The sequence below is a fragment of the Falco cherrug genome, chromosome 10, assembly GCF_023634085.1.
Source record: "Falco cherrug isolate bFalChe1 chromosome 10, bFalChe1.pri, whole genome shotgun sequence".
In the NCBI taxonomy this organism is placed as follows: Eukaryota; Metazoa; Chordata; class Aves; order Falconiformes; family Falconidae; genus Falco; species Falco cherrug.
In genome coordinates, this window is record NC_073706.1 from 24,344,739 (window position 1) to 24,367,014 (window position 22,276).

At 35.5% G+C, this 22,276-nt stretch overlaps 1 protein-coding gene across 2 annotated transcripts in view; it reads right to left on the reverse strand.

Moving 5' to 3' along the window:
• Positions 1-352: 352 nt before the first annotated feature.
• Positions 353-22,276, reverse strand: part of KIF18A (kinesin family member 18A) — a 42,228-nt gene continuing 20,304 nt past the window's right edge. For both annotated transcript variants that reach the window (XM_005436171.4, XM_027801002.2), the window contains exons 11-17: positions 21,313-21,477; positions 20,090-20,211; positions 18,505-18,743; positions 6,741-7,221; positions 6,125-6,229; positions 3,440-3,549; positions 353-1,347 (exon numbers count right to left, since the gene is read on the reverse strand). In XM_005436171.4, the coding sequence (XP_005436228.2) occupies positions 1,280-1,347; positions 3,440-3,549; positions 6,125-6,229; positions 6,741-7,221; positions 18,505-18,743; positions 20,090-20,211; positions 21,313-21,477 (1,290 nt within the window). In that variant the 3' untranslated portion in view covers positions 353-1,279. The remainder of the gene's footprint in view (positions 1,348-3,439; positions 3,550-6,124; positions 6,230-6,740; positions 7,222-18,504; positions 18,744-20,089; positions 20,212-21,312; positions 21,478-22,276) is intronic.

Here is a 22,276-nt window from a genome sequence, read left to right on the forward strand (position 1 = left end):
AAGCTCTTTTGAACCCATTACTATTGCTGAAAGCCAGAACACTCTTCTGCAGCGTACTTAGCGTTGCTTAACTGATCGGGTTGCAAGCTCTTTCTTCAGTCATTTTAAACCACTGAAGCCAGTTACTGGATTTCTCTCTCTAGTTCTCCTTAGTTTGGGGAAATTCATGTATACACTTACATTTGCACAAACCAAACACGCTAGAACCTAAGGGTCGGCAGGCTGTCAAGGCTACAATACAACTATATGTAACTACTATGTCTCTGAATATTCATCATTTATCAGTAGATACAATATGAACCACATGTACTTATAATACTTGTCAAAGTGAATGCAGACATTTTTCATAATAGATGAGGCAAAAAAGTACATTTATTTCTAGAAGTTCAATTCACATTACATTGGTCATCAAGACTAAATATTTATTCAAACTAACATAATAATCCTATTAACAACCAAATTAAAAAACCTGAAAAATAAAACAAACATTTACAACGAAGGAACAGACTAAGAATAGAAAGACTAAAAAGATTTAGATTTTGTACTTCATTAAAAACACTTTTTGTAAATATTTTTCTGCCTCCTGGTAGTACACGGGTAGAATGTATCCATGATAGCATATCTAGGAATACACTGGCATCCTAGTGCTAAGCATGAATACATTTTAACATTAACATGTTTGACTTTCTTCCAAATGAAAAACAATTTTAACATTAGGACATTTCAGTGAAAATAATTTAGCAGTTCAAAACAAATTTTCTAACTTCTGTACCACAATGTTCTCAGAGAAGTAAGACTGATTGTAGGTAAGCAATTTAGAGTAGCACGTAGAAATTACAGCACCATTGATCCCCTTAAAGACTTGCATTGTCTGAAATATTGATCTGTTAGTCAAACACAGGGAAATATTCACAAAGATTATAGCAATAGTTACACTGTGCCCTTCTGCATTCCAGAGTCCAAATGAAGTGTCTTTAACTTGTTAATATACAAAACACATTTGTAAGCTTTAACAGGAGACAAGAAGAGAACTTATCTTACAGCATTTAACAAAATCCTTTTATTTCCAAGAATGGTTCTTTCTGAACTAGTGCATTACAAAGAGACACCTTTAACACAAAACAACTCACAAGAGGGAAACTAAGATCACCGGGTTCTCATTTGCTATCCATCAATCCTGCTTGAAATATGGACAGACTAAAAGCAAAATCCTATTTTTTTTTTTCCTTACAAACGCAAAGCAAAAGACTTCATGTTAACACCCAACGATATATTTCCTTCAGAAAGGCTTTTTCAGTAGGTTTCTTGGCACATTCTGTTCTTGCTTGCACTTCCTTGTTTTAATTCCTAGTGAAGAAAGAAATGTTATTAACAAATAGGAGACACTCATTCAATACACATAAGCACAATTTGGCCTACCTGGATCTCCTTCTCAAAGCATGTCTAAGAACTTTTAGACGTACTACTTGTCCTTACTGAAAGCTTAATTTTGATATGCAAAACCCTAATCACTCTAAGCTCAGTGATCCAGTGTGCTGATTGCCTAGAAAATCCAATGATTAGATGCTCAATTGACATCAGATGCTATTAAAAAGGCACAGTGGTCTATATAAAAATGTAGAAATATGTTAAAATTTTATTAACACTTACTATTTTTATACAACAGTATTGAAAAATTAACACACTCACTAGAGAAAGCTTTGTCTATTTAATCGGAAAGCAGCTCTCTCCCTTAGGTATTTGGTCATATTTCATTCTTCTCCTGCAACGCATGGTTTTGAAGATACAATTTTACTTTCAGTTGAACTCTGAAGAATCAAAAATCTCTTCTGTGTTTCAGAATCATAGAATCATTTAGGTTAGAAAAGACCTTTGAGATCATCAAGTCCAGCCATTAACCCTGGACTGCCAAGTCCATCCCTAAACCACGTCCCTAAGCACCGCATCTATGCATTTTTGAAACAGCTCTGGGGATGGCGATTCCATCGCCACGCTGGGCAGCCTGTTTCAATGCTTCACCACCCTTTCTGTGATGAAATTTTTCCTAATAGCCAATCCAAACCTCCTCCGGCACAACCTGAGACCGTTTCCTCTTTCCCTGTCGCTTATTATCTGGGGTAAGAGACTGACCCCCTCTGCCTACAAGCTCCCTTCAGGTAGCATGTGGTGCTTCATTACACAGTTTCTTAATAATATCAGAGTAGTGACTGATTTTGCTAACTTCGTAACCCAGTCTTTATTAGTAGAAATTGATATTGAGGTAACTTTGTATGAACTTTGACTAACTAACCAGTAACTACTGGTTAGACTATGTTTAGCCTCAGATCTACACTTTTCAGTAAGTTTAATGTAACAGAACTTCAACGTTTCTCATGAATGGAGAATACGTATTCATATGTACTTGCTCCCTCACATCAGCTCTTACATAAACGTTTATGTGCTGTAAAACTGGCATATCGCCTATGCCAGTGGGAAAAGCTATACGGCTGGACTATTGCATAAAAACAGCAGACTAAAACTTTAAGCCATCTTTGATTGCATCTAAACTGCCCAAGAAGTTGCACAAAGATCATTAAGCACATTTTTGAACACAGAGAAAAGCAGACAAGTGCATAGAGATAAAAGGAAAAATTTTAGGTATTCCATGCATTATAACCTGCTGCAGGTGCCAGGTAACTTAGTTCCATGCACTAGGAAAAGGCAGAGGTTTTTAGAAGGTTGTGAACAAAAGACCTTTGTGCACATCTACTAAAAAATTATTTGTAACCGAATATGTTACAGTAAAGATTTATATACCTCAGAGAGAAGCCATGTAATTGTAGCAGGCTTTCACAGAGTACCACCTGACTATTATTATTAGCAAAAGAATTCCTAAATATGGCTTTAAAAGAATTTTTCCTCAGCTATTGTGTTGGCCCAAAATAGCCCCAAAGTTTAAGTAATAGATCTCTGAGAAAAAACACCTGTGAAACCAAATCAGTGCAGTGTCATATAACAACACAAAAAGTTAAAAACAGTATAGTGCCATAAAACAAAGCAAGAAGTTAAAGACAGGTATGGAAATCACTAGAGGATTTTATTTCTTGATAAACCACACTTGGCAAAGATAAAATTGGTCATAAAGTTCATCAAACTTCTCAAAAAGTACACAAATTTTTGGTGGAATTTCTGGTGGAAGACCATAACTCTTGGGAAAAGGTTTTTCCAACCAGCTTGTCGTAATAATTGAGTTTTTATTAGATACCATCTAGGTAACTGCTTAGAGATTCAGATTTTTTTGGTTATGAATAGATTTACTATTCAAACCAATAGCTTAGTACTGATCACAGCAACACACGATATTAAATTGACAAAACCTTGAATATCAACCTTTATTTTGAACCTCCTGTACAATCACAGTTAACAGTGCCGTGTCACACATCCAGGCTTTGACACTTACCTGCCATTTTGGGTACTCTTAGAGCTCTATAGCTCATCAAGACATCTTGCCGAATGCGTTTTGCGGAAACAGGGTCTTGCAGGCTGCCTAATGCAGTGTTTGATGAAGAACTGGAAAGACAGACAGAAAAGAGCTTGCTTTCAGTTAACGTTGAATGTATTTCTACATTGCAAGGGCTAAACAACTGTAACGTAGCTTAATCACTTTATTATCCAGTCCTGGTAATTCGTAACGGAATGCAAAGAATAAGCTAATTTATTTATGATGTATATATATGGATATTATTCCCCGTTTTCCTTTTTAAAAATTTACAAGAATATTTCAACAGCGGAAATAAGAACTAATGTTGTCACTTACGTTAGAACGCAAACCGATATCCTACAGTTTTTTTGGAAACTACAGAAGCCAGTTTGGTGGTCTTTGCACACAAACTGTACTAAGAAATAATCTTAATTCATGTATGAAATCCTTGAAATGACCAAGCTGTGTTTATTGAACAAACTACTTTTTTTTTATTTCTACAGTATTTTTTCTATGGCCTCCAACACAGTCGGAGGAGGTGGCTTCATAGCAGAGAATACTTCTCAGCTAAGCTGCAAAAAAGCTGTTATAGCTTCAAATTCATTGAGACAAAACCTCTATACTTTATAGCCTTTTATATGATGGACTTTAGATCTACAGTGAAAGTTATAAACCTATCTGATCTCACCCTTTGACGCTTGCCTTGCTAGCTTCCCCAATTCCACTCTGTATGACAGCCTCATTAACAAGCTAATTCTATTTATGTCCCAAGTTCCTATGCTTTTTTGCATTCCCCTAACAATATTGTATTATTCTCACTTTATAGCCCCCTAACTTACACTACTGCTCTTGATAATAACTTTCTGCCTAAATGGAAATATATAGCAATCTGTAAAGACTCAGACCTGTTTTGTGCCAGTCCTATTAACGCATGTTTCTTGTAAGAGGACTTATGCCAATAAGAACATAATCCTGTTTAGTAAAAGCAGCCTCTCTATTGTGGCTGACTTGTCTTTTATCCCTTGTCCTAGCCATACGACTGTTTCAAATTATATTTCTAATGTGCAGAATATGCCTGCAATTTATATTTTTATTCTAATGTTAGTAGATGAATGACTGGAGTGAACTACTTCAAACAGGAGAAGTGTGGGAGAGAAAAAGGAGAAAAAGCAAAGAGAAGTGAAAGTAGGTGCTATCTGAGAAGTAAGAGCAAATAAGCAGCTTTCATTCCCTCTCTTCATCACAAACTACTAGACAAAACCATAAAGAATTTTTGTTTACAGTGTTTGCAGTCTGAGAGAAAAGAAATAATCCCCCAAAAAGGAATAAAAGTTGTGCAATTTTCCTGTAATTTTATTCTAACCTTGAAACTGGGAAATACATGCTTGAGACATGGAAGGAAAGAGATAAAAGAGCAGAAAGTTAGTCTTTTGGGAAGAGAAAAGCACCTAAGTTTGGAAATCATTACACAATGATTACAAACACAGTACTCCTAAAGTCTATCTTAGAACATTTACCATAAGGTAAGATAAATCAGGCTCCAAAAGTTCCCATGCCTCTCCCTAAGAAAAACTAGAAAATTAGCCCAGTTTCAGAGAGCAAGTGATTTATTTTGCCAAATTCATGATCAAGCATTTGAAAAATGGGAAGTGTGAGATGAGCTTCTTTTCTCATCCTAGAGCAATACAGTTTATTCCTCATCTTAGAAAAACAGTTTAGAAAAATAACGAATGACAATTAGAACAGGAACATTAAATTCGATCCGGTAGATCTATGATCTAGGAAGATTTGCTATCTCAAAGATGCTAATAAACCAAAAAAATGCTTGTGTTTCTTCCATATCCTGTGATCTTTCTATTGAATTTGTTACAACAATCTTGAAACAGTCTTTAGAAGACTTAGGAGGTAGCAGCTCTACTCACTGTCTAGCAACAGGTGACTCATAGTATGATTTTAAAAAGGTTGTATCAACTTTTGCTTTTCGAAAAAGAAGAAAAAAAGAAAAAAGAAAAAAAAATTCTTTTTTCAGTACTAGGCTGATTGTTAATGTACTTAAGGATTAACTAAACCAAACAAGAATACAATTCCACTTAGCATCTATTCAGTTTCAGATCTTCTACTAACAAGGCTCTTTTGAGGTCGTAAAACAGAAGAGGGAGTTCTTCCCAGAGCAGAGCACAAGAATGAAGTCATAGTAACTGAGACTGGACCTGAATTATTAGAAAAACAAAGGCACTGGCCACTAAAGTATTGTTAAATGTTTTCTTCACTTTCTATTTTGGTAGTTTCTAATGTCTTTCAGCAAAGGCATAACATTCTCAAAAAAATTAGTGATTTTTAATTGATGATGAGAAATTCTCTTTTCAGAATTATAGGTCATCTTTGTATTTTGAGTAGACAGAAGATACAGGAGACACCATATTATTTGCACTTGATAAAACAGAGTTCCTAAACAAAGAGTAAAATAGATTCTATGCAGCTTGCCAGGAAGAAAAAAAAAATAAAATTGAATTGCCAAACATATTTGACTCAGAACATCTCATATCTAGGCCCAGATGACTTGCATAAGAGGTTTTCAGATTTCAAATGCAACACCGAAGCTAAAGTGAGAACATAAAAAATGAATACAAACTCTTTTGTATAGAAGAGTTAGTTTAAACTTACCTTAATACCTTTCTTTTTCTCTCAGCAGCAGAAGTCATCGCCATATATGAGGGCTTCTCAAGTGCTGAAGAATGATTATTTTTTTTTAAGGAAAAGAGATCAAGCCTGAAATAAAGGAATTATATTTTGTAAAATCTATTCTGCTTAGAAGTCAAGCGAAGCTGTAAATAAATGTTACATTGAAAAAAATACTGGAAATTTGTTTCAATAATATTACTTAAGGCAGCTTTGCAGAATTTCATGCATATACGGCCCCTTTAACGATGGTATCTCTCAGTGTCCAGGAGGTTAAGGATTCATTTTACAGACCAGAAAAGTAAGGCTGAGAAAACCTAACTTGCCTGAAGCATCACAAAATTTCAGAAGTGTTGTATTTTCTTTTCGGTACATATCTTGCAACACAGGATAAGTTTTCAACTTCATCTGTCATCATCAACATACCACTGATTTTAAATAATGGCAAAATTGAATCTGATGCCGACTAAAATGGAGGATTTGATTTTCAAAATGTTGGTTTTACAGATAAAACTGACACCAATAGAAAAAACTCAGCTGTGAAAATTAACAGGATTAAATCGCTTGGGTAACATTCCTTGCCCATGCAAATGGAAAATACCTTTGTAGAAAGACATTGCTGCATGGCTGCGCCTCCTTCATGGACGAGTCAATAGATGTTTCAGTTGTTTCACCTGTCCCTTCATAGAGAATTACTGTTGAGTCCATGTCAGCTTCATCGCACTTTGGGACATCACATGTGTAGTCCATACTACTTGTCTTTTTCACTGGCATACCTATATTACATGCATCAGCTTCTTGAAGGCCTGCAAGGTGCAAAGCTTTCTTTACCACAGCCTGCGTACAGTAGCTTTGTACTGGTTTTCTGCAAAATTCTGGTGTATAGACAATAGGGCGGACCTCCTTGGTAAGAGAATCTTCCAGATGATGGAGACTGGAGGGCTTGGACGCATCAGGAGTTTGAGCTGTGACTGGAGAGCCCATCAGCTTCCGCCTGGTTTTTTTCTGTAGTGGTACTGCATATCTTGTTATTTGTTGTGTATTTGTATTCATTTCTTGTGATGGCGTGCCAAAATTTGTACCTGTGCAACATAGGTATCAATGGTTAGCACATTAACCTATATTTACCACTTAAGTCTTGCTTTTTATCCTCCTCTGTTAAAATGTTTATTAGCAGAAATTCTTACAAACAGTATTTATTTCTTTTACATATTCATTTGATCATTGAAATTATTTCTATTGCAGCATTGTCCAGATGGTAGCATTTGTTCTGTGGCACTCAAAGTATTACAAATCTGCATAGGCCGATATAGTTAATCCCAGAGATGCTACAAGTAATCACAGGTAAGATATGACACATGACAACAGGGAATTGAAGAGTAAGAGTATTGAAAATGATCATATTATCATGACACAACTCTTCATTTAAGATGGTACTAACAGTAATCTACAGCTGCCCCCCGGTCACAGTCAGTTTTTTTCCTAGCAAACACTATGCAGGAGGGAGAGACTCTTGTAAAAGGAAGGTCATAGAATCACTTAGAATAAAAAAATTATTTGACATTGCAAATACAAGAAGAATGTTTTGGACAAGAGAAAAGAAGTTACTTGGATCCTGTCATCTCAATGTATCAACTGTGGGAAAAAGGCTCTTCAGTAAAAAACCCACACTTAAAAATAACAAAGCAAGCAATGCAGCAGTAACTGGCCATTCCCATTCATCCTGGTTTATACTGGGGTTTGGAAGTATCATAGTTTTGTTTTGTTTTTTTTTTTTTCTCTCCCAAGCAGGTGGTAATGATGGCAATCGCCAAAGTAAGAGGCGAAAAGAAACCTTTCTTTTATTCAGGTTTTCAGTAGAAGAGAATCATTTTAAGACACAGACCACTGTTCAAATGGCTAGGCTAGTGGTGACTGAAGTAGTTAATAACAAAAAAGGATATATACTTTTTCTTAAAGAAATGAAGAGTAGCAAAGGGCCGTCAAATCCAAGTGCTTCTATATTTAACTTTCAGTGCAAATTAAAAAAAAATACGTAAAGCCTATTATCTTTGAAATGCCTAAGGGTTGGCCCCATTTCATTTGGTAGCCGCAGCATCACATTTCCCCTTTCTGCATTGCCTACTCCATTCCTACGAGCAACTAAACTGCAAAAAGAGCTCCTGCTTTTTAAACTGCTACAAGTTACTCAGCCATTAACTATGGTATTCATATAACATTGTTGATAAATATTTCTTCTGAAATTCCATTCTGTTTTTGCCTCAAAGTAAGTTAGTTTCAACTCCTTAATCTGAATGCTTCTTTAGTTCTCTCTCATGTGTTAACACTTACGGCATTTTAGCTGTTCCATAAAAATTCTTTGAAGAGGAGGAAAACTGATTAAAGCCACATACGTATTGCATTATTCCACACACGCCCTCCATCTGATTTCTTACACAAAGCAAAGCTTAAGTGATTGTAGCCATTTCCCTGACTGCTCACCACTTCCCAGCCCATTTAATTCTGACCTCAATGCCCAGTTGCAACCCAGTTTGCCATAAGCAAGAAACTTTTAAGAATGCCAGCTCCCTGATGCCCACAGAAATCAGATGGCTTGAGGCAAAGGTCCAAACAAAACCCTCATTGAAGAAGAGCAGTCAAAGGTTGAAGGATGATCTCAGCACCAGTTTTTTGTGCACACTTTGGAACTAGACATACCATATGATGGATTCCTCATGCCCAGCTACATGAGATGATGCCCCATCAAAAGATACAAATGATAGTTGTGAGGAGACAGAAAAGGTTTTCAGGACTAACACGAGACCTAGAGCTCTTCTGGGCAGATGGAGTGGGTAGCACCAAAGTGTGTGCAAGTAGCAAGTAAATTAGATGCTAATATATAGGCCACAAATCTATTCTATGTTGCCAGAACTTAATTCAATAATAGAACCATCGGAAAAAACTAAGCAAACATTTATTCCTCTCTCAAGGGATCAGTTTCACAAAGAACAATGCTTAAACTATTATGCTTCAACAAATATGCAACATCTTATCCAACAATGCATAAACAATAAAAGGAGGTTAATTCAAGCTAAACCGCTTACGGAAAAAGATGCCTGGACAATTACATGAACAATTACAATTCTATTCTTTTTTCAGGTCTGAAGCAACACAGACATGGAAAAACTCAAGCCTGAGAGGACTACTTGACATGTTGTTAAAATGCAAAATACATTATTTTCTCATACCTAGTCTTAGCCTAATCGACAGTCAGCATTCACCAGGGGAAGCACAGCAAGTTGTTGAGACACAGCAGTTTGATTGTAATCTAAACGTTAAGCTAATTCAGAATATCCTCAATGAGCAGTGAAATAGAAAGGGTAGTAAAACACCGCCTGTGTTTTCCCCAAATAATTTTTACCTCTAATCAAAATAATACAGACCTAATTCAACGACGACATTTTTCTCCAAGACCTGATAGCATTTTTTTGGTAACAAGCAAGAAAGTTACTTATGAACCATTTCCAATATGGACTCTGTGATGCTATCAACAATGCTATGCTTTATTAATGTGATTACTCTTTAACTTTGGTTTCCTAACTACAATATTGCTCTTCTACGTAAGAGACTTAACATGTCTTTCTTTCAAGAAATATATTTTCTAGTCATCACAACCAAAAATTGAGACCAAAACTTCCTTTTAAAGATTTGCTGACAGCTTATATTCTTAAATACAAGAATAAGCTTCCATTCTAGTGTTTGAAATAACTATCCACTAAAACACTTCAGGACACATTTTAAATTATCATTTTATTAAGTTTTACTCCTGCTTATACGTGTCTGACAGTGTGCGTTTCGGGAAAAATAGTGGTTAGAATTCTGTTTGTCTGTTGTTACATTAGGACAGAGAGGTTCCAGTTTCAGAAAGTTTGCTTACAGTAAGACACTGAGGTTTTGCTAATGTCCTAAAGTTCCTAGGAAGGAAGTCTGATGGAGAAACATTTTGCTAAGAGTGCCAAGTTTTAGAAGCTTCCCCAGGACTAAATACTGGAAGCCTTTTTAAATTAACTGTAAATGCAGGCATTCAAACCATGAACTAAATAGGTAAAGAACACAAAACTGTTGCCACAACATTAATAATTTGTTGAATTTCATCATTATGAACAGTATTTCATACTGTAATACAAGTACATTAATAAAAAGACAGTTACAGCCATTCTATAAGGGTAAATATAAGCTGTCAGTAAAACCCCAGGCCTATTTTTAAAATCTATTTCTGGAATAAAACTCATTTTACAATGAAGGTAAAACAAAACTAGGTTTTCTTGCCCATTAAGTGTTGGAAAGCCTATAAAATATTCAAGAAGTGTCCCTTCTCATAGCTTTTTGTGAAAGCATTTAATTGCTCCTAACACAGTAAACAAAAAAGTAAATAAAAACATCACCAGCAACATATTTAACTAGATTTCACTAAATAACGTAAGCCGAATGTGTCACACACACCCCCAACACCCCAGTTCCATGTTAGCTTGCTGTTCTACAGTATATAGCTCCAAGAAGTTATGATATAATAAATATAAATACAGCAGGAAAAACATTTAATCTTACAAAATAAAGGAATGCCAGTGTTTTTATTTTTGTCTTAATAAGGAAGCAAGATACTGAAACTGGTTGTTCATTTTTTGCAGGTGCTTTTAACAGCTGCCATTGAGAATTTCAAATAAAATGGGCTCAGGTAACAGTAGCTGCTACAAAAACACTACTCCTGTAGATTTCAGATGACTTCACATGGTCCTATCAAAAGTACTTCTCCTTAAAAAATAATTTTTTTTTCTAAGAAGCTATTTTCAAGTACTTCAAAGGCTACTTAATGTTATTAAAACCAGTGCTACTCACAGACATGTTTCCAAGTTTATATATATATAAAAATTCTTACCAAAAGAGAAAACTTAATACTCAAGCTGACACAAAGTAGTATGCCTGAAACTGAAACACCATACCTTGCCTGTCCTAAATACTGACTTCATACAACTTCAGCATAGTTCTGTGTAAACAAGCACTGAACAATTCAGCAAACTATTTTTGAAAAATGCGGTCACTACATGGCTTATATTGCAACGGGACAGCTACAACTAGGGAGAACCAGTTCCCCTAACTCCTATTCAAGAAGGGGAAAGGTTCCAGAACAAAAGACTTGAAAGTTTCAAGTGGCAAATATGAACTTCCAGTACTCAAGCAACGCAGAAGACACATTCATTTCACAGCAGATCTTGTCTACTAAAACCAAAGTATTTGTATGACAATTTCATACAATGCTTTCTCCCAGGATACTCAATTTTAACATGATATTGTTGAGTGCTTGTAGGTGGAATGTATGTAGATGTTACATACTTTAGCATATGCTTTATTTTACTGCCTACATACTCCAATGAGTAAACACTGAAAACAGAGACAACAGGAACAGCTGAGGTAATATAAAATGTTAGTAAAATCTCACAGAGGAGGTTAATGAGGAATTTATTTATTTATTGCAGTAACAAACAGTAGATGCCCTATGCATATCACTTACTAATTTTAATAGTAAGAGCAATCCATGCATCCCATGGAACAATTATACTGTTCAACTTGCTGCGTGGCAGATCCCGTCAACATACACGGTTTACAAAATACAGACCTGACAAACTTAAAAGATACCTACTGACAATTATTACCTACAATTGGTTCGATGGGATTTCTCATCGCACCGGAACTGGAAACTTCAAGTCGGCTGACTCTAGATTGGTCTTGTATTGCTGTCTGTCTTGGGAGCATGTTACTGGCCAGCCACTAAGTGCAGGGTACCAAAGACAACGCAGGCGTGGACCAAGTATGGCTATATTCATATTTTCTTAAAGAACATATCTAAGCAGTTCCTGAATGGATGCCTAACGCTAATTGTTAAGCATTGTCATTACTTTTCTACAGAAAGACACACGCCAACTCTGAAGAAAATCTCCAAACCTGTTCCACAATACGGCAAGGAAATTATAATGTTTATGGTTTCTATTTGCTTCATGTTTTATGGCCAGTTCCATCTTTCCCATCAGAATGATCACCGTGATTCGGTGATATTATTTACTTTTTATTTTATATAGTGATTAATTTTTGTATATGCTTTACTGAAATACCCACAGTTAACTTGGACTAGCCTAAAAGGAAAAAAATTACAAGTTTTATTTCCTTAGCTAGCGCTTTCACAGCTACAATGCTTCTCTAAAAATAAGCATTATACCAAATATTTTTTAGAGAACAGATCACATATTTGCTCATGTTTGATTTCAGGTCGATGATTATTAAAGATAATTGTCAGAATCCTTGATAGATACTATTTTTCTTAGGGAATTCAATTGTAAATTAGAAATAAAAGTCAACCTCCACTGACCAACCACCCTCCATCAAATAAGTATGAGGTGGTTTTGGTCATGAGTTTGTTGTATTATCTGTCTCAAAATACAACTCAGAAAAGCAGATTCAGGAGAGAAACCCAGCATTATTAGATATTTACAGCTCTGTGAGTTAACATGAAAAGCAGAATGCAGAATCTGTAAAACAAGAGTCCCAGCAAGTGAGTAGGGTTCAATGACAAAATGACCCTGATGAATTGGGTTAGTTCTAATTGATGTTTGGGACAAAATAATGGCCAAGACTTTTTCTTCTTCTGGAACTCATGTTAATACATACATAAGGGGATTATTTCTGGAAACTGTGCTAAATTAAGTCTAGCAGGCTGTTCTGCTAAAGGGAAATGAAATATTAATGTATTCATTTCAATAAACATTTCTGGGCTACAAATGATTGATCCAATTACAATACTAACCATACATTTTCATTCTTTTAACAACTGACTCATGGAATTCCAAATTGCAAATGAGGTCTAATGAGTGTATTTCAATTATTTAATATTCATGCGACCCAAGGCATCACTGCAGTGACCAGTTTTGGAAACAGCTGCCGTGAACTGAAAAAGGCTAGAATCCACGCTGCATTTTTGCAATTCCCAGTGGTCAGGTGTACTACAAGAAAAAAAATAAAACTTAGAAGTCATATAGGACAGTGTGAAAACACTGCTCAATAGAAGACAAGTCTTTCCTACACACAAGACACATGCCTTTCCTAGTTTTAATCAAGTCTTTTACTACATGCAACTGCATCCCAATTTTTCCTGCCATGCAAAATAATACATTAGCTTTACTTTCGGATGTTTGTGACAAGGGGAGGTAATGGATGCTTTTTGGGTTGGGTTTTTCCACCCCCCCCCCCCCCCCCCCCCCCCTCCTGTAAATCAATTCCATTCTCTCAATGGTAATGTACAGTAAGGCTTCTGGAAATGGGATGCCTGAAACAATGCCAAGAACTTTCCCATTCACAGAAATACTTGCAAATACCCGTCAGAGGTCTCCACATGTCCGTCCGTACTCTATGAATACTGTATGGCTCTCCATTAACCAACACTCAAGCATGGGGGCACAAATACATTTTTAGATGAACATGTCTTCAGAGCTTGTGCTTTTCTTGATACAAATAATTGTTCCTGAGGTTGCACATATATGGTTTCATGAAGCATACACAAGCTTAATCTAAAATGTTAACATATTTGTAAACAAAAATGATAGTGGAAAACTAGCATTTCCTCTACAAAACAACAATTCTGATTTATAATTATGGTCAAACAAATAGCATGGGTGGATGCTTAGAAACAGAAGTATAGATTGATGAAACAATTGCTTCCAAAATATCTTCTCTAATAATATAGAGTAGAAAGTATGATTAAAACATGTTACGGGAAGCTCATGTTAAGGCTTCACCATGAAAGGGAGCAAGAGCAGACGTTCTTAAAGTAATGTGCTTTCAGTCATATTTTCAGAAACAAAAATTAAATTACCAAGAACAGCATAAGATGAGTACACTCAGTAGGATAAATTAATGCTGTGCAAATACTTTAAATTTGTTTTTACTTAACTTGAAATTAAATGACAATTCAAATATTAAAATGTTTCATTTTACATTAAATTTGAGGGTATTTTATTTTAGAAATCCCGAAGTATTGGTAGTAGAAAAAAAAATAAATCGCATCCAATAAGCGCAATCAGAAATTTAAGACTCGGATATTCTGTTAAGTTCTTTACAAAATACTCCTTGAATCATTACATTTAGAATGCTTTAGCATGCACTGCAAAACAATTGTTTGTTAGATCAAATTAATTGCCATGCATACCTGTGTTAATATAGCACTGTCTAAAGAAATCTGACGAGCAAGAAAGATTAGCTTGGGACAAATCGAGAATTTTTTAAAAGCTATTTCTAGTATCCATGGTAGGGCTAGTGTAGACAGATGACTAAATTATTACTTGATTGGATGAGGTTGTTGGTTAACAGTCAGCTAGTAACATACACCTCTGACTCTCAGAGCAAGCCATTTTACAGGTGGTGTTTAAAGCTTTCGAAGTTAAAGGAAAAACAAGATATAAAGAGGTCTATTCCTGTAGTGAAGCACTAAAAGCTTTACCAAAACGCATACACCAAAAATCAGATTTTTTTAAGCACAAGAATTTACTATCTTGAAAACTGTATAAACATATGTTAAATGAACGGCTAGATAATGTCTTCATCTTTTCCTTTCCCACTATGACTTTATATTACTTAATACACAGGAGATCCTTTCCAAGGAAGGAATCTTTATTAGAAACCAAGATGTATGTGCTACTGGAATACAGCTGAAATTATTCGGTATTTTGAAACTCCTGACAGAAATAAGGTTCTTATAACAAGGTAATATCCAACCCACTTCATACAATCAAGTAAGCTCATTTGGAATTTATTTTTCAAAACTTCTTTAAGAGACTTTCAACAAAACCTGGAATAAAAATCCCTACCTTTTCACCTTTGCTATCCTTCCCTTTACTCTTTTTAGATTCTTTTTCCATATCGATTACTACTTTGACTTCCTTCTTCAGCATCAGCTACTGGAATGTAGTTAATTCTCAAGAAATCCACAAGAAGTTAAGGCCATGCTTTCACAGCTTTTCCTATTCCATAGATATAATTTAGCTGCTTCAGCCTTTTGGGGACAGGGCTTACAATCAGAAAAATTATTTATGTGACTTAAAATGCTTCAAGTTTTATGTTAAAACACTCAGTAAAGATTTGTTTGCATTAAAACAGTATCACAGTTCTGCTTAAAAGGACTGCTGGCAAAAGGTTAGTGTCATTAAAAAAAAAGTTTCATGCAACGATTAGTGGCTCTTGTTTTATGAGACACAGAATACAGTAGTTTCTTTCAAGTACAGGTGTTTTTCTGCATTGCTACTACTTTAAATGCATGGTGACTAAACAGTCACTTGTAGTTTGTTAATTAATTGGACATTTCCAAATACAGATAATGCAAGGATAGTACACACATCCTTAATACTTTTTACTTGATAGAAGACATGTAATTAACTTCATAAACTTACACTGAAGAGGAATTTCTGTCTTCCTCCTAAATCTTACTGTTTCCTATAGGAGTAGCATCTCATTTTTGCAGAGGGATTTTATGTCAAAAAATATTCTTTCAAATACATGTTAACCTAGGTTCAAAAGCAATACATCACAAATTTGTTACCAGCAGACCTAGTACACTCTTCCTCTAAGACGCTCCAGACTTATGTTTCATATGAAAGAAACATTACATTGCCACAAATTAACTTTTCTACCCTCTCAGCCAGTTTATTTAGAAAAGAAACTTCTAAGATACTAACACAAGGTGACATTTATATTAAATGTGAGATCTAAAAAAATTGCTGCTCTCAAGTTACAACATGGAAAGTAAGAATCAAATCACAAGACATGAACTTCATTGCTCTTTCCTGCTGACAAGTTAAAGTCCATGCAATTATATGTGCAATACTTATTTTTCTATTGGGAATAATGACCACTGTGTAGCACATGGCTCATGTTTTTGGTTTGTGGTTTTTGGTTTTTTCATCTTGGTGCAAAACACTATTTCCTTTCTAACATCTTGAACAAACCATAAATAATATAATATCAGTGCAACAAAGGTGTGAGGGATTTGTATAAATCTTCCCTTTTATTTGTTCACTAAGTTCTTAGGTCAGCTCTTGCTAACATTTGCCAAGCATACTTCTGAGATGACTTTAGGGAAAAGGAATTGGATTCTTGAATAATTTATTTCATCTTTAAAGTAAAAAAGAAATTACTACATCCTTCCTATTTCTGATTGCGATGTTGCCCTTGTACTATACTTTTCCCCATGCTAATTATTTTTCCTGATTTATGTTTTTTCTTAATAGTTTGCTATATACATTCTGCACAATTGATTTCCATAACATAGTTCAACATATTTCAAATGGTAATTCAAACCAACAGTGGTAGAAGAGCTATTTCACTGCATTTATTTTGTGCTCAGAGGAAAATAAATAAATGAAAGCACTGTAAGTGGGTGACTTCTTTCTACCTGTATTTGGGTACGTCTCCCTACCTACTCTTCCAGAAAAAAAAAAAGAAAAAGTCCCTCTAAAAGGAAAACAAACCATATGGCTATGATATAAAATAACCACCAGTCAGGAGCATGGCTTCATGTTTGTCTTGCAGATACAAAACACCAGTCTCCAACTTAAAACTCCATGGCACATGAGAACTGAACTCTTAATTTACAAGTGGTTTAGAGAAGTCTGTATTTCTTTCCTTCTTCAGGCAGACTTACACCTCCACAGAACCAATCTTAAGATGTTATAAATGCCATTTTTAGGAGTTTAGGTTTTTTTATATATTAAAAATGACAAATTTCAAGCAGATAATCAGTTTAAATTATAAGTGAAAATATAGGCATATATAGACGCATGAAACACCATTTGAAATAAGCAGTTCTTATTACAAAAAAATCACTTAGTTCTAGCACTTCAGATTCTTGTGTTCTACCACTGGAAAGAAAATGTTACAGTATTTGAATTCTTAGATGAATTACAGCAGGAAACAACCCAACCTCCAGACCCTTTGCTTATCTGCTTTGCCGTAACAGAGTAATCTGACTAGAAAACCATTTTTTAAAATTAATTTTTTTTTAAGAAAAGAGGATAAAAGAAAAGAAAATAACTACCTTTTATTTGAATACCTTTCATAAAGCTTTGCAGAATATATTTCCATTATGGTATGACAGTAGCATCGTAAGAAACACAATGCTACCGAATGTCACAGGTACTTATCACTGCCATGATTTTCCAAAAGATTGCCAGCAAGCCAAGATCACATCCAATTTCTTTCTATATGGGAAATGAGAATGGAGCAGAGTGGAAGAACACTATAATCAGCTGAAGTCCACTACCCTCACTCCAAGTGGGAAGGAGAAATGGGCAACAACTGCTTTTAACCTTACTGAATCCCTGACTAGCACGAGTGGAATAGGAAGTACAAAAGCATGCAAGCCTTCAGAGAAGGAAAAGAAAGTTTGCAAACCATTTCACAGGAGTCAACGCTTTTCCCTTTTGAGAAGCTGAAGCAGTATTATGTATCTGATTTTCCCTTGTTACCCATGGATGTCTTTCAGTGTTTTGGACTGTTAACTGCAACCAGAAAGCCCCAGTGTGGCGAGTGCTGCCTTCCCAGAGGATAAGATACAAGCACTGGCCCACAGCAGCTGCACTGTCAGGCCGAGATTTTGCTTGTCAGTCAGAACAGTGCCTTCTGTAAGGATTCTTCATCTCTTTTTACCCAGGCTACGCTCCAGAGCAACTCGCTTTACAGTGAAAGAAGAAAAGCCAGCGACACAGAGTTATGGGGGGAAAGTGGGGCCATGAGGATACAGCAAGGCAGTGAATTTCCTGGTAGAAATGGCGAATCCTTCATTTCTTGAAAAAATAAACTTACAAAATATTGAACTAAATTGATTCAAAGTTAACCTGCAATTAATTTATGGGAAATCTCATCGCCCTCAAAGCTATTAATTGAAACTGTGCAAAACTGTAGTAACTGCTTAACATATCAAATTGCTAACAGAATAATACTTATTAACACAATGATTCCTTTTCCATCAATGTAATGCTAAAGAATCAAATGGAATTATTAATCATACTCATAGGATCTAGGAACATTAATACACAGGGTACTTTTTAACAAGAAAAGGGAGGGAGTTACCTGTTGGCAGAGTGTGTCTAGCCATTGCAAAAGTAAATTTCTTTCCTATATCCAATTAAGTAAGGTATATAACTTACAGGAAGTGGGTCTTGAGGCTCAGTTGTGCAGCTGGCTTCAGGATTTGCAGATGTGTACATCCACTGTGTTTATGAATGACATACAGCTCTTGCGGGAGATATTCAAAAGTATTTCCAACAGAGAACAAATCATATACTTACGGCATGGGGTGTTTGGTCTGTGCACAAGTTGTGGGAATACAAAGACAGATGACAACTCTAGTTGATGGTTTTTATTTTGTTCCTTCTCTTCAGTTTGGTCTGCCCAAACTACTGATTTTTGTCTTTCAATCAGCTGCTCAACCTCCCCAAATTCAGTCTCAGTTAAATTATTTGCCAACCCAGCTTCTTTCAAAGTCAGGTATTGCTTGCGAAGAACTGGCAGCAAAGTAACTAGCACTCTGTAAAACAACAACAAGCAAGATAAATATGACTAAATCATAACTAATCTGATACCAGCACTGTCACTGTTAGGAATATGGGTGGTGGTGGTGCCTTCTCCCTCGGCCCCAGCCCCCCGCCATGTTCTGCTGTGTAATTTATTTTGCAGGAACACCATGACACTGAGAAGAAATATTCACGACTAGAGTGATTTTTTCCTTTGCAAAATCTTGCATTTCACTCTAAGCATTAACTAGGTATAGTTTTTCCTCAGTGTCCAAGATGTTCAGACCCTCAACCACCACAGAAATATAGTCAGTATAGATCTTGACTGAATTCTGACTTTCTAAAATGAAGCATCAGATAAACAAAGAAGAATATAAACCAAATTAAGTGGTTTAAGCCACGCACATCTCAATTAGATGTGCAAAGAACCTTATTAGAAGCCTCGTGCAAATAAGTTTAGATACTAGGAACTTTACCTAAATAATGGAATATACTAAGATCCACACACAATTGTAGACCAAATTAAAGTAACAATAAGTTTAGAAATTCTACCTGAATACAGACATTCGTTAACTGTGCAGTTAGTTGCAAGACTAAACAGTAGGTTCAAGCAATAGGGAAAGGGATACCTATATAAAACCCCAAAGATATAACTGCAATAACAATGTAGCTTTAAAAATTTTGCTTTCATTTTTGCAGGTTTACATATTACTTTTTGTAATGCTTATGGCAACAGCCTTTCCTCCAAAGGTAGAAGAAAAGCTGGTTGTTTCACTTGGGAATGATTTTATTACAAATTTAATATATTTATTTACCAAACAGATTTGCAATTACTTCCTACTCCTTATGTCACACTCTGAAAGCTAGTCTCTCAACACTTTCAAAAGATAGATAATGGAAAAAGAGCTGATGCTTACAACCAAATTCAGCTGTTTTCACTCTATCAAAGTTATAAATTTTTTTAATATAAGTAAATTAATGCCTACAGTTCAAGAAATTAAAAGAACACGTTTATTAAAAAACCCAATACTGCTGTTCAACACAGAAGACTAAAATAAGACACCTTGATCTATTGAACAATTTGTAAAAATTATGCAAAGAAAATGAAATAGAAACAAGAAGCATTAGAATATACCTGCAGTTTCTGTTAAACAATGGTAGATACAGACCAAGATTTATTAAGCGTTTATTTTTTTAACATACGGTTTTGCTTAAGAAAAAACAATTCTAATCTAGAAAAAAAAGTTCAAGAAAAGTCTTGCTTCTTTTTCAGCTAAAACTAAATTCTACATATATGCCGTCTGAAGTTACAAATGTCAGAATAGAAGTCTTACAGTGTCTGCTATGAAACTGTACTTACTTTTCTGTCTGCTTATAATGTTGAACTTGAAGGGACACCAGAGATAACATGTGCTCTATCTGGGCTTTCAGGTCCTTAATTTCTAGGTTTAAATGGCAACACCGCAGATCTTTACTGAGTTCCTTGGGAAATTAGTAAGAAAAGAAACTGACAACTGAAAATTGGTAGCAAAAAACTAAAATGTAAAGTAAAAATAATATTAATAATGGAACACACCTATATTATTATAATATAATGAAGTTTTATTGTAGAGAAGTATGAATTGACTGAATTTTATTTACACGCATGAATATTGCTTTGTAGATTACTTTGACCAATTGTGGGTATACTGTAATTAGCATTAAGATTCCAACAGGCACGCACATATGCTTATCTATGCATGCCCCAAATGTACGTTTGATATATGTTTGCCTTTTTTCCTGTGTACTTGCTCCACACCTAAACTTAAGTGACCTTGTCTAGGACAAGTCTTCAACTGTATTCAGTCGTCTTCCTGAGATGCCAGTATCCCCTTTGAAATATCTTAAGTTAATTTCTTTTTAAGTATCAACACATTTTACTAACCCAGTAAAAATACAGGTATTGAAATATAATCCATGATATGAGCCACATAAGTGCTTATTACACGATCATTTAAGCCACTCCAATTACTGGCTGAAACTAAGAGGCAGGGAAGAACAACCTTTCTTTTCCTCTTGCTCTTGCACAGACCTTCATCGCTTCCCTTCTGCCAGCTCAGGCCACACTGAGCTGAGTCTACTGACTAAAACTTGGCAGACAACTGCTCTTTCCCCCTTCCCACTCCTCCTCTAGCACCCTCCAAAAAAAAAAAAAGGTTTTTTTTTGGCCAGGCTAAGAATTAGATTATCACGTGGTTCAATGAGCATAGGGAGCTACTGTAAAAGCAAGATTAGAAGTGTATGGCCACAAGCAGGATCAACACTCTGGCAGCCATCTGAACAGCTCAGCCATAGCATGCTTAATCCACTTTAACATGCATTTTAGTATGTAATTGTATATTTTCATGAATAAGGAATACTTGCACAAACATTGAAGTTTTTAGGGCAGAACAGAAACAGCTAACACTAAAATTTGAAAACACCCTGGAAAAATGGCAGAAGCCATGAGTAAAAGAAAGACTAATAGAGAAAAAAAAAAGTCTATTAAAATCAGATGTTGTCTAAAACACATGAAATCTGCCCTTGAAATGAAAGTCATCTTACCTTTGGAATACAACCATCTTGACCCAGGAGGCGCATTTCATTTTCAACTCGATGCAGCCAATCGGTATTTTCCTCAAAATGTTTGACCTCCTCTTCTTTCCTCTTCTGCACGTGTACACAGTGAGTTCTAAGCCTTGCAAGCCTTTGATCAGTCTTGCAAGTGGCCTAAAAATCAGCATTTGAGGGAACAACTTTCAAATTATATTCACAAACATTTTTGTATAAAAAGATTTTTCCATACCTTTATACTCAACTGGGCATAACAAACATTTTGCATTTTTGACCAGCTTAAAACAAGCGAAGTAGCACATTCTCCTTATGGTCGTTACCGAACTGCATTTAAACATTTATCTTTTTTTCTTTTTACTGGAAGCCTTTACAACAGATTACGGTACAGTCATTCGATTACACCTTTAAAGAACAATTCAATGGATTTGATCCGTTTGTGTTCTAGGCCATATTTATCTTACATTGGGAAGACTGGAAAAACTGCATGTGCAAATACCAACACACTTCTAAATGTAACATTACCTAACTCAAGCATGAAGAAGAAATTTTATCTCCTTTGCTTTCCTAAGGCATTAAGTCCTAGAAAAAGCCCGGTAAAGGACAAAGTATTTGGCAAAAGGAAAACCCTGTATCTCCAAGTATCAAGATTCTTCCAATGCTTCTCTGAAATCTGACAGCAGAAAGGCACCAAACCAGCAGCAGTAAGCTGGGTATGAGTGAGGTAAGTGTCGTAACAAGGCACAGAAGACTTCCTATTCAGCGGACAACTATAGTTAGCAGTATACTTTAAAAATTAGGTCAGACTCCACTGGCCATAGAGCACTTTAGCAAGAGTTCACAGTTAACCTTTGCCTGAACTTATTTAACTAAAAAAACCCAAACTCACAAACATTTTAAGTATACTGCCACAGTCAACAAAAAGTTATATAACCCATTTTTAAAATATCATATAATC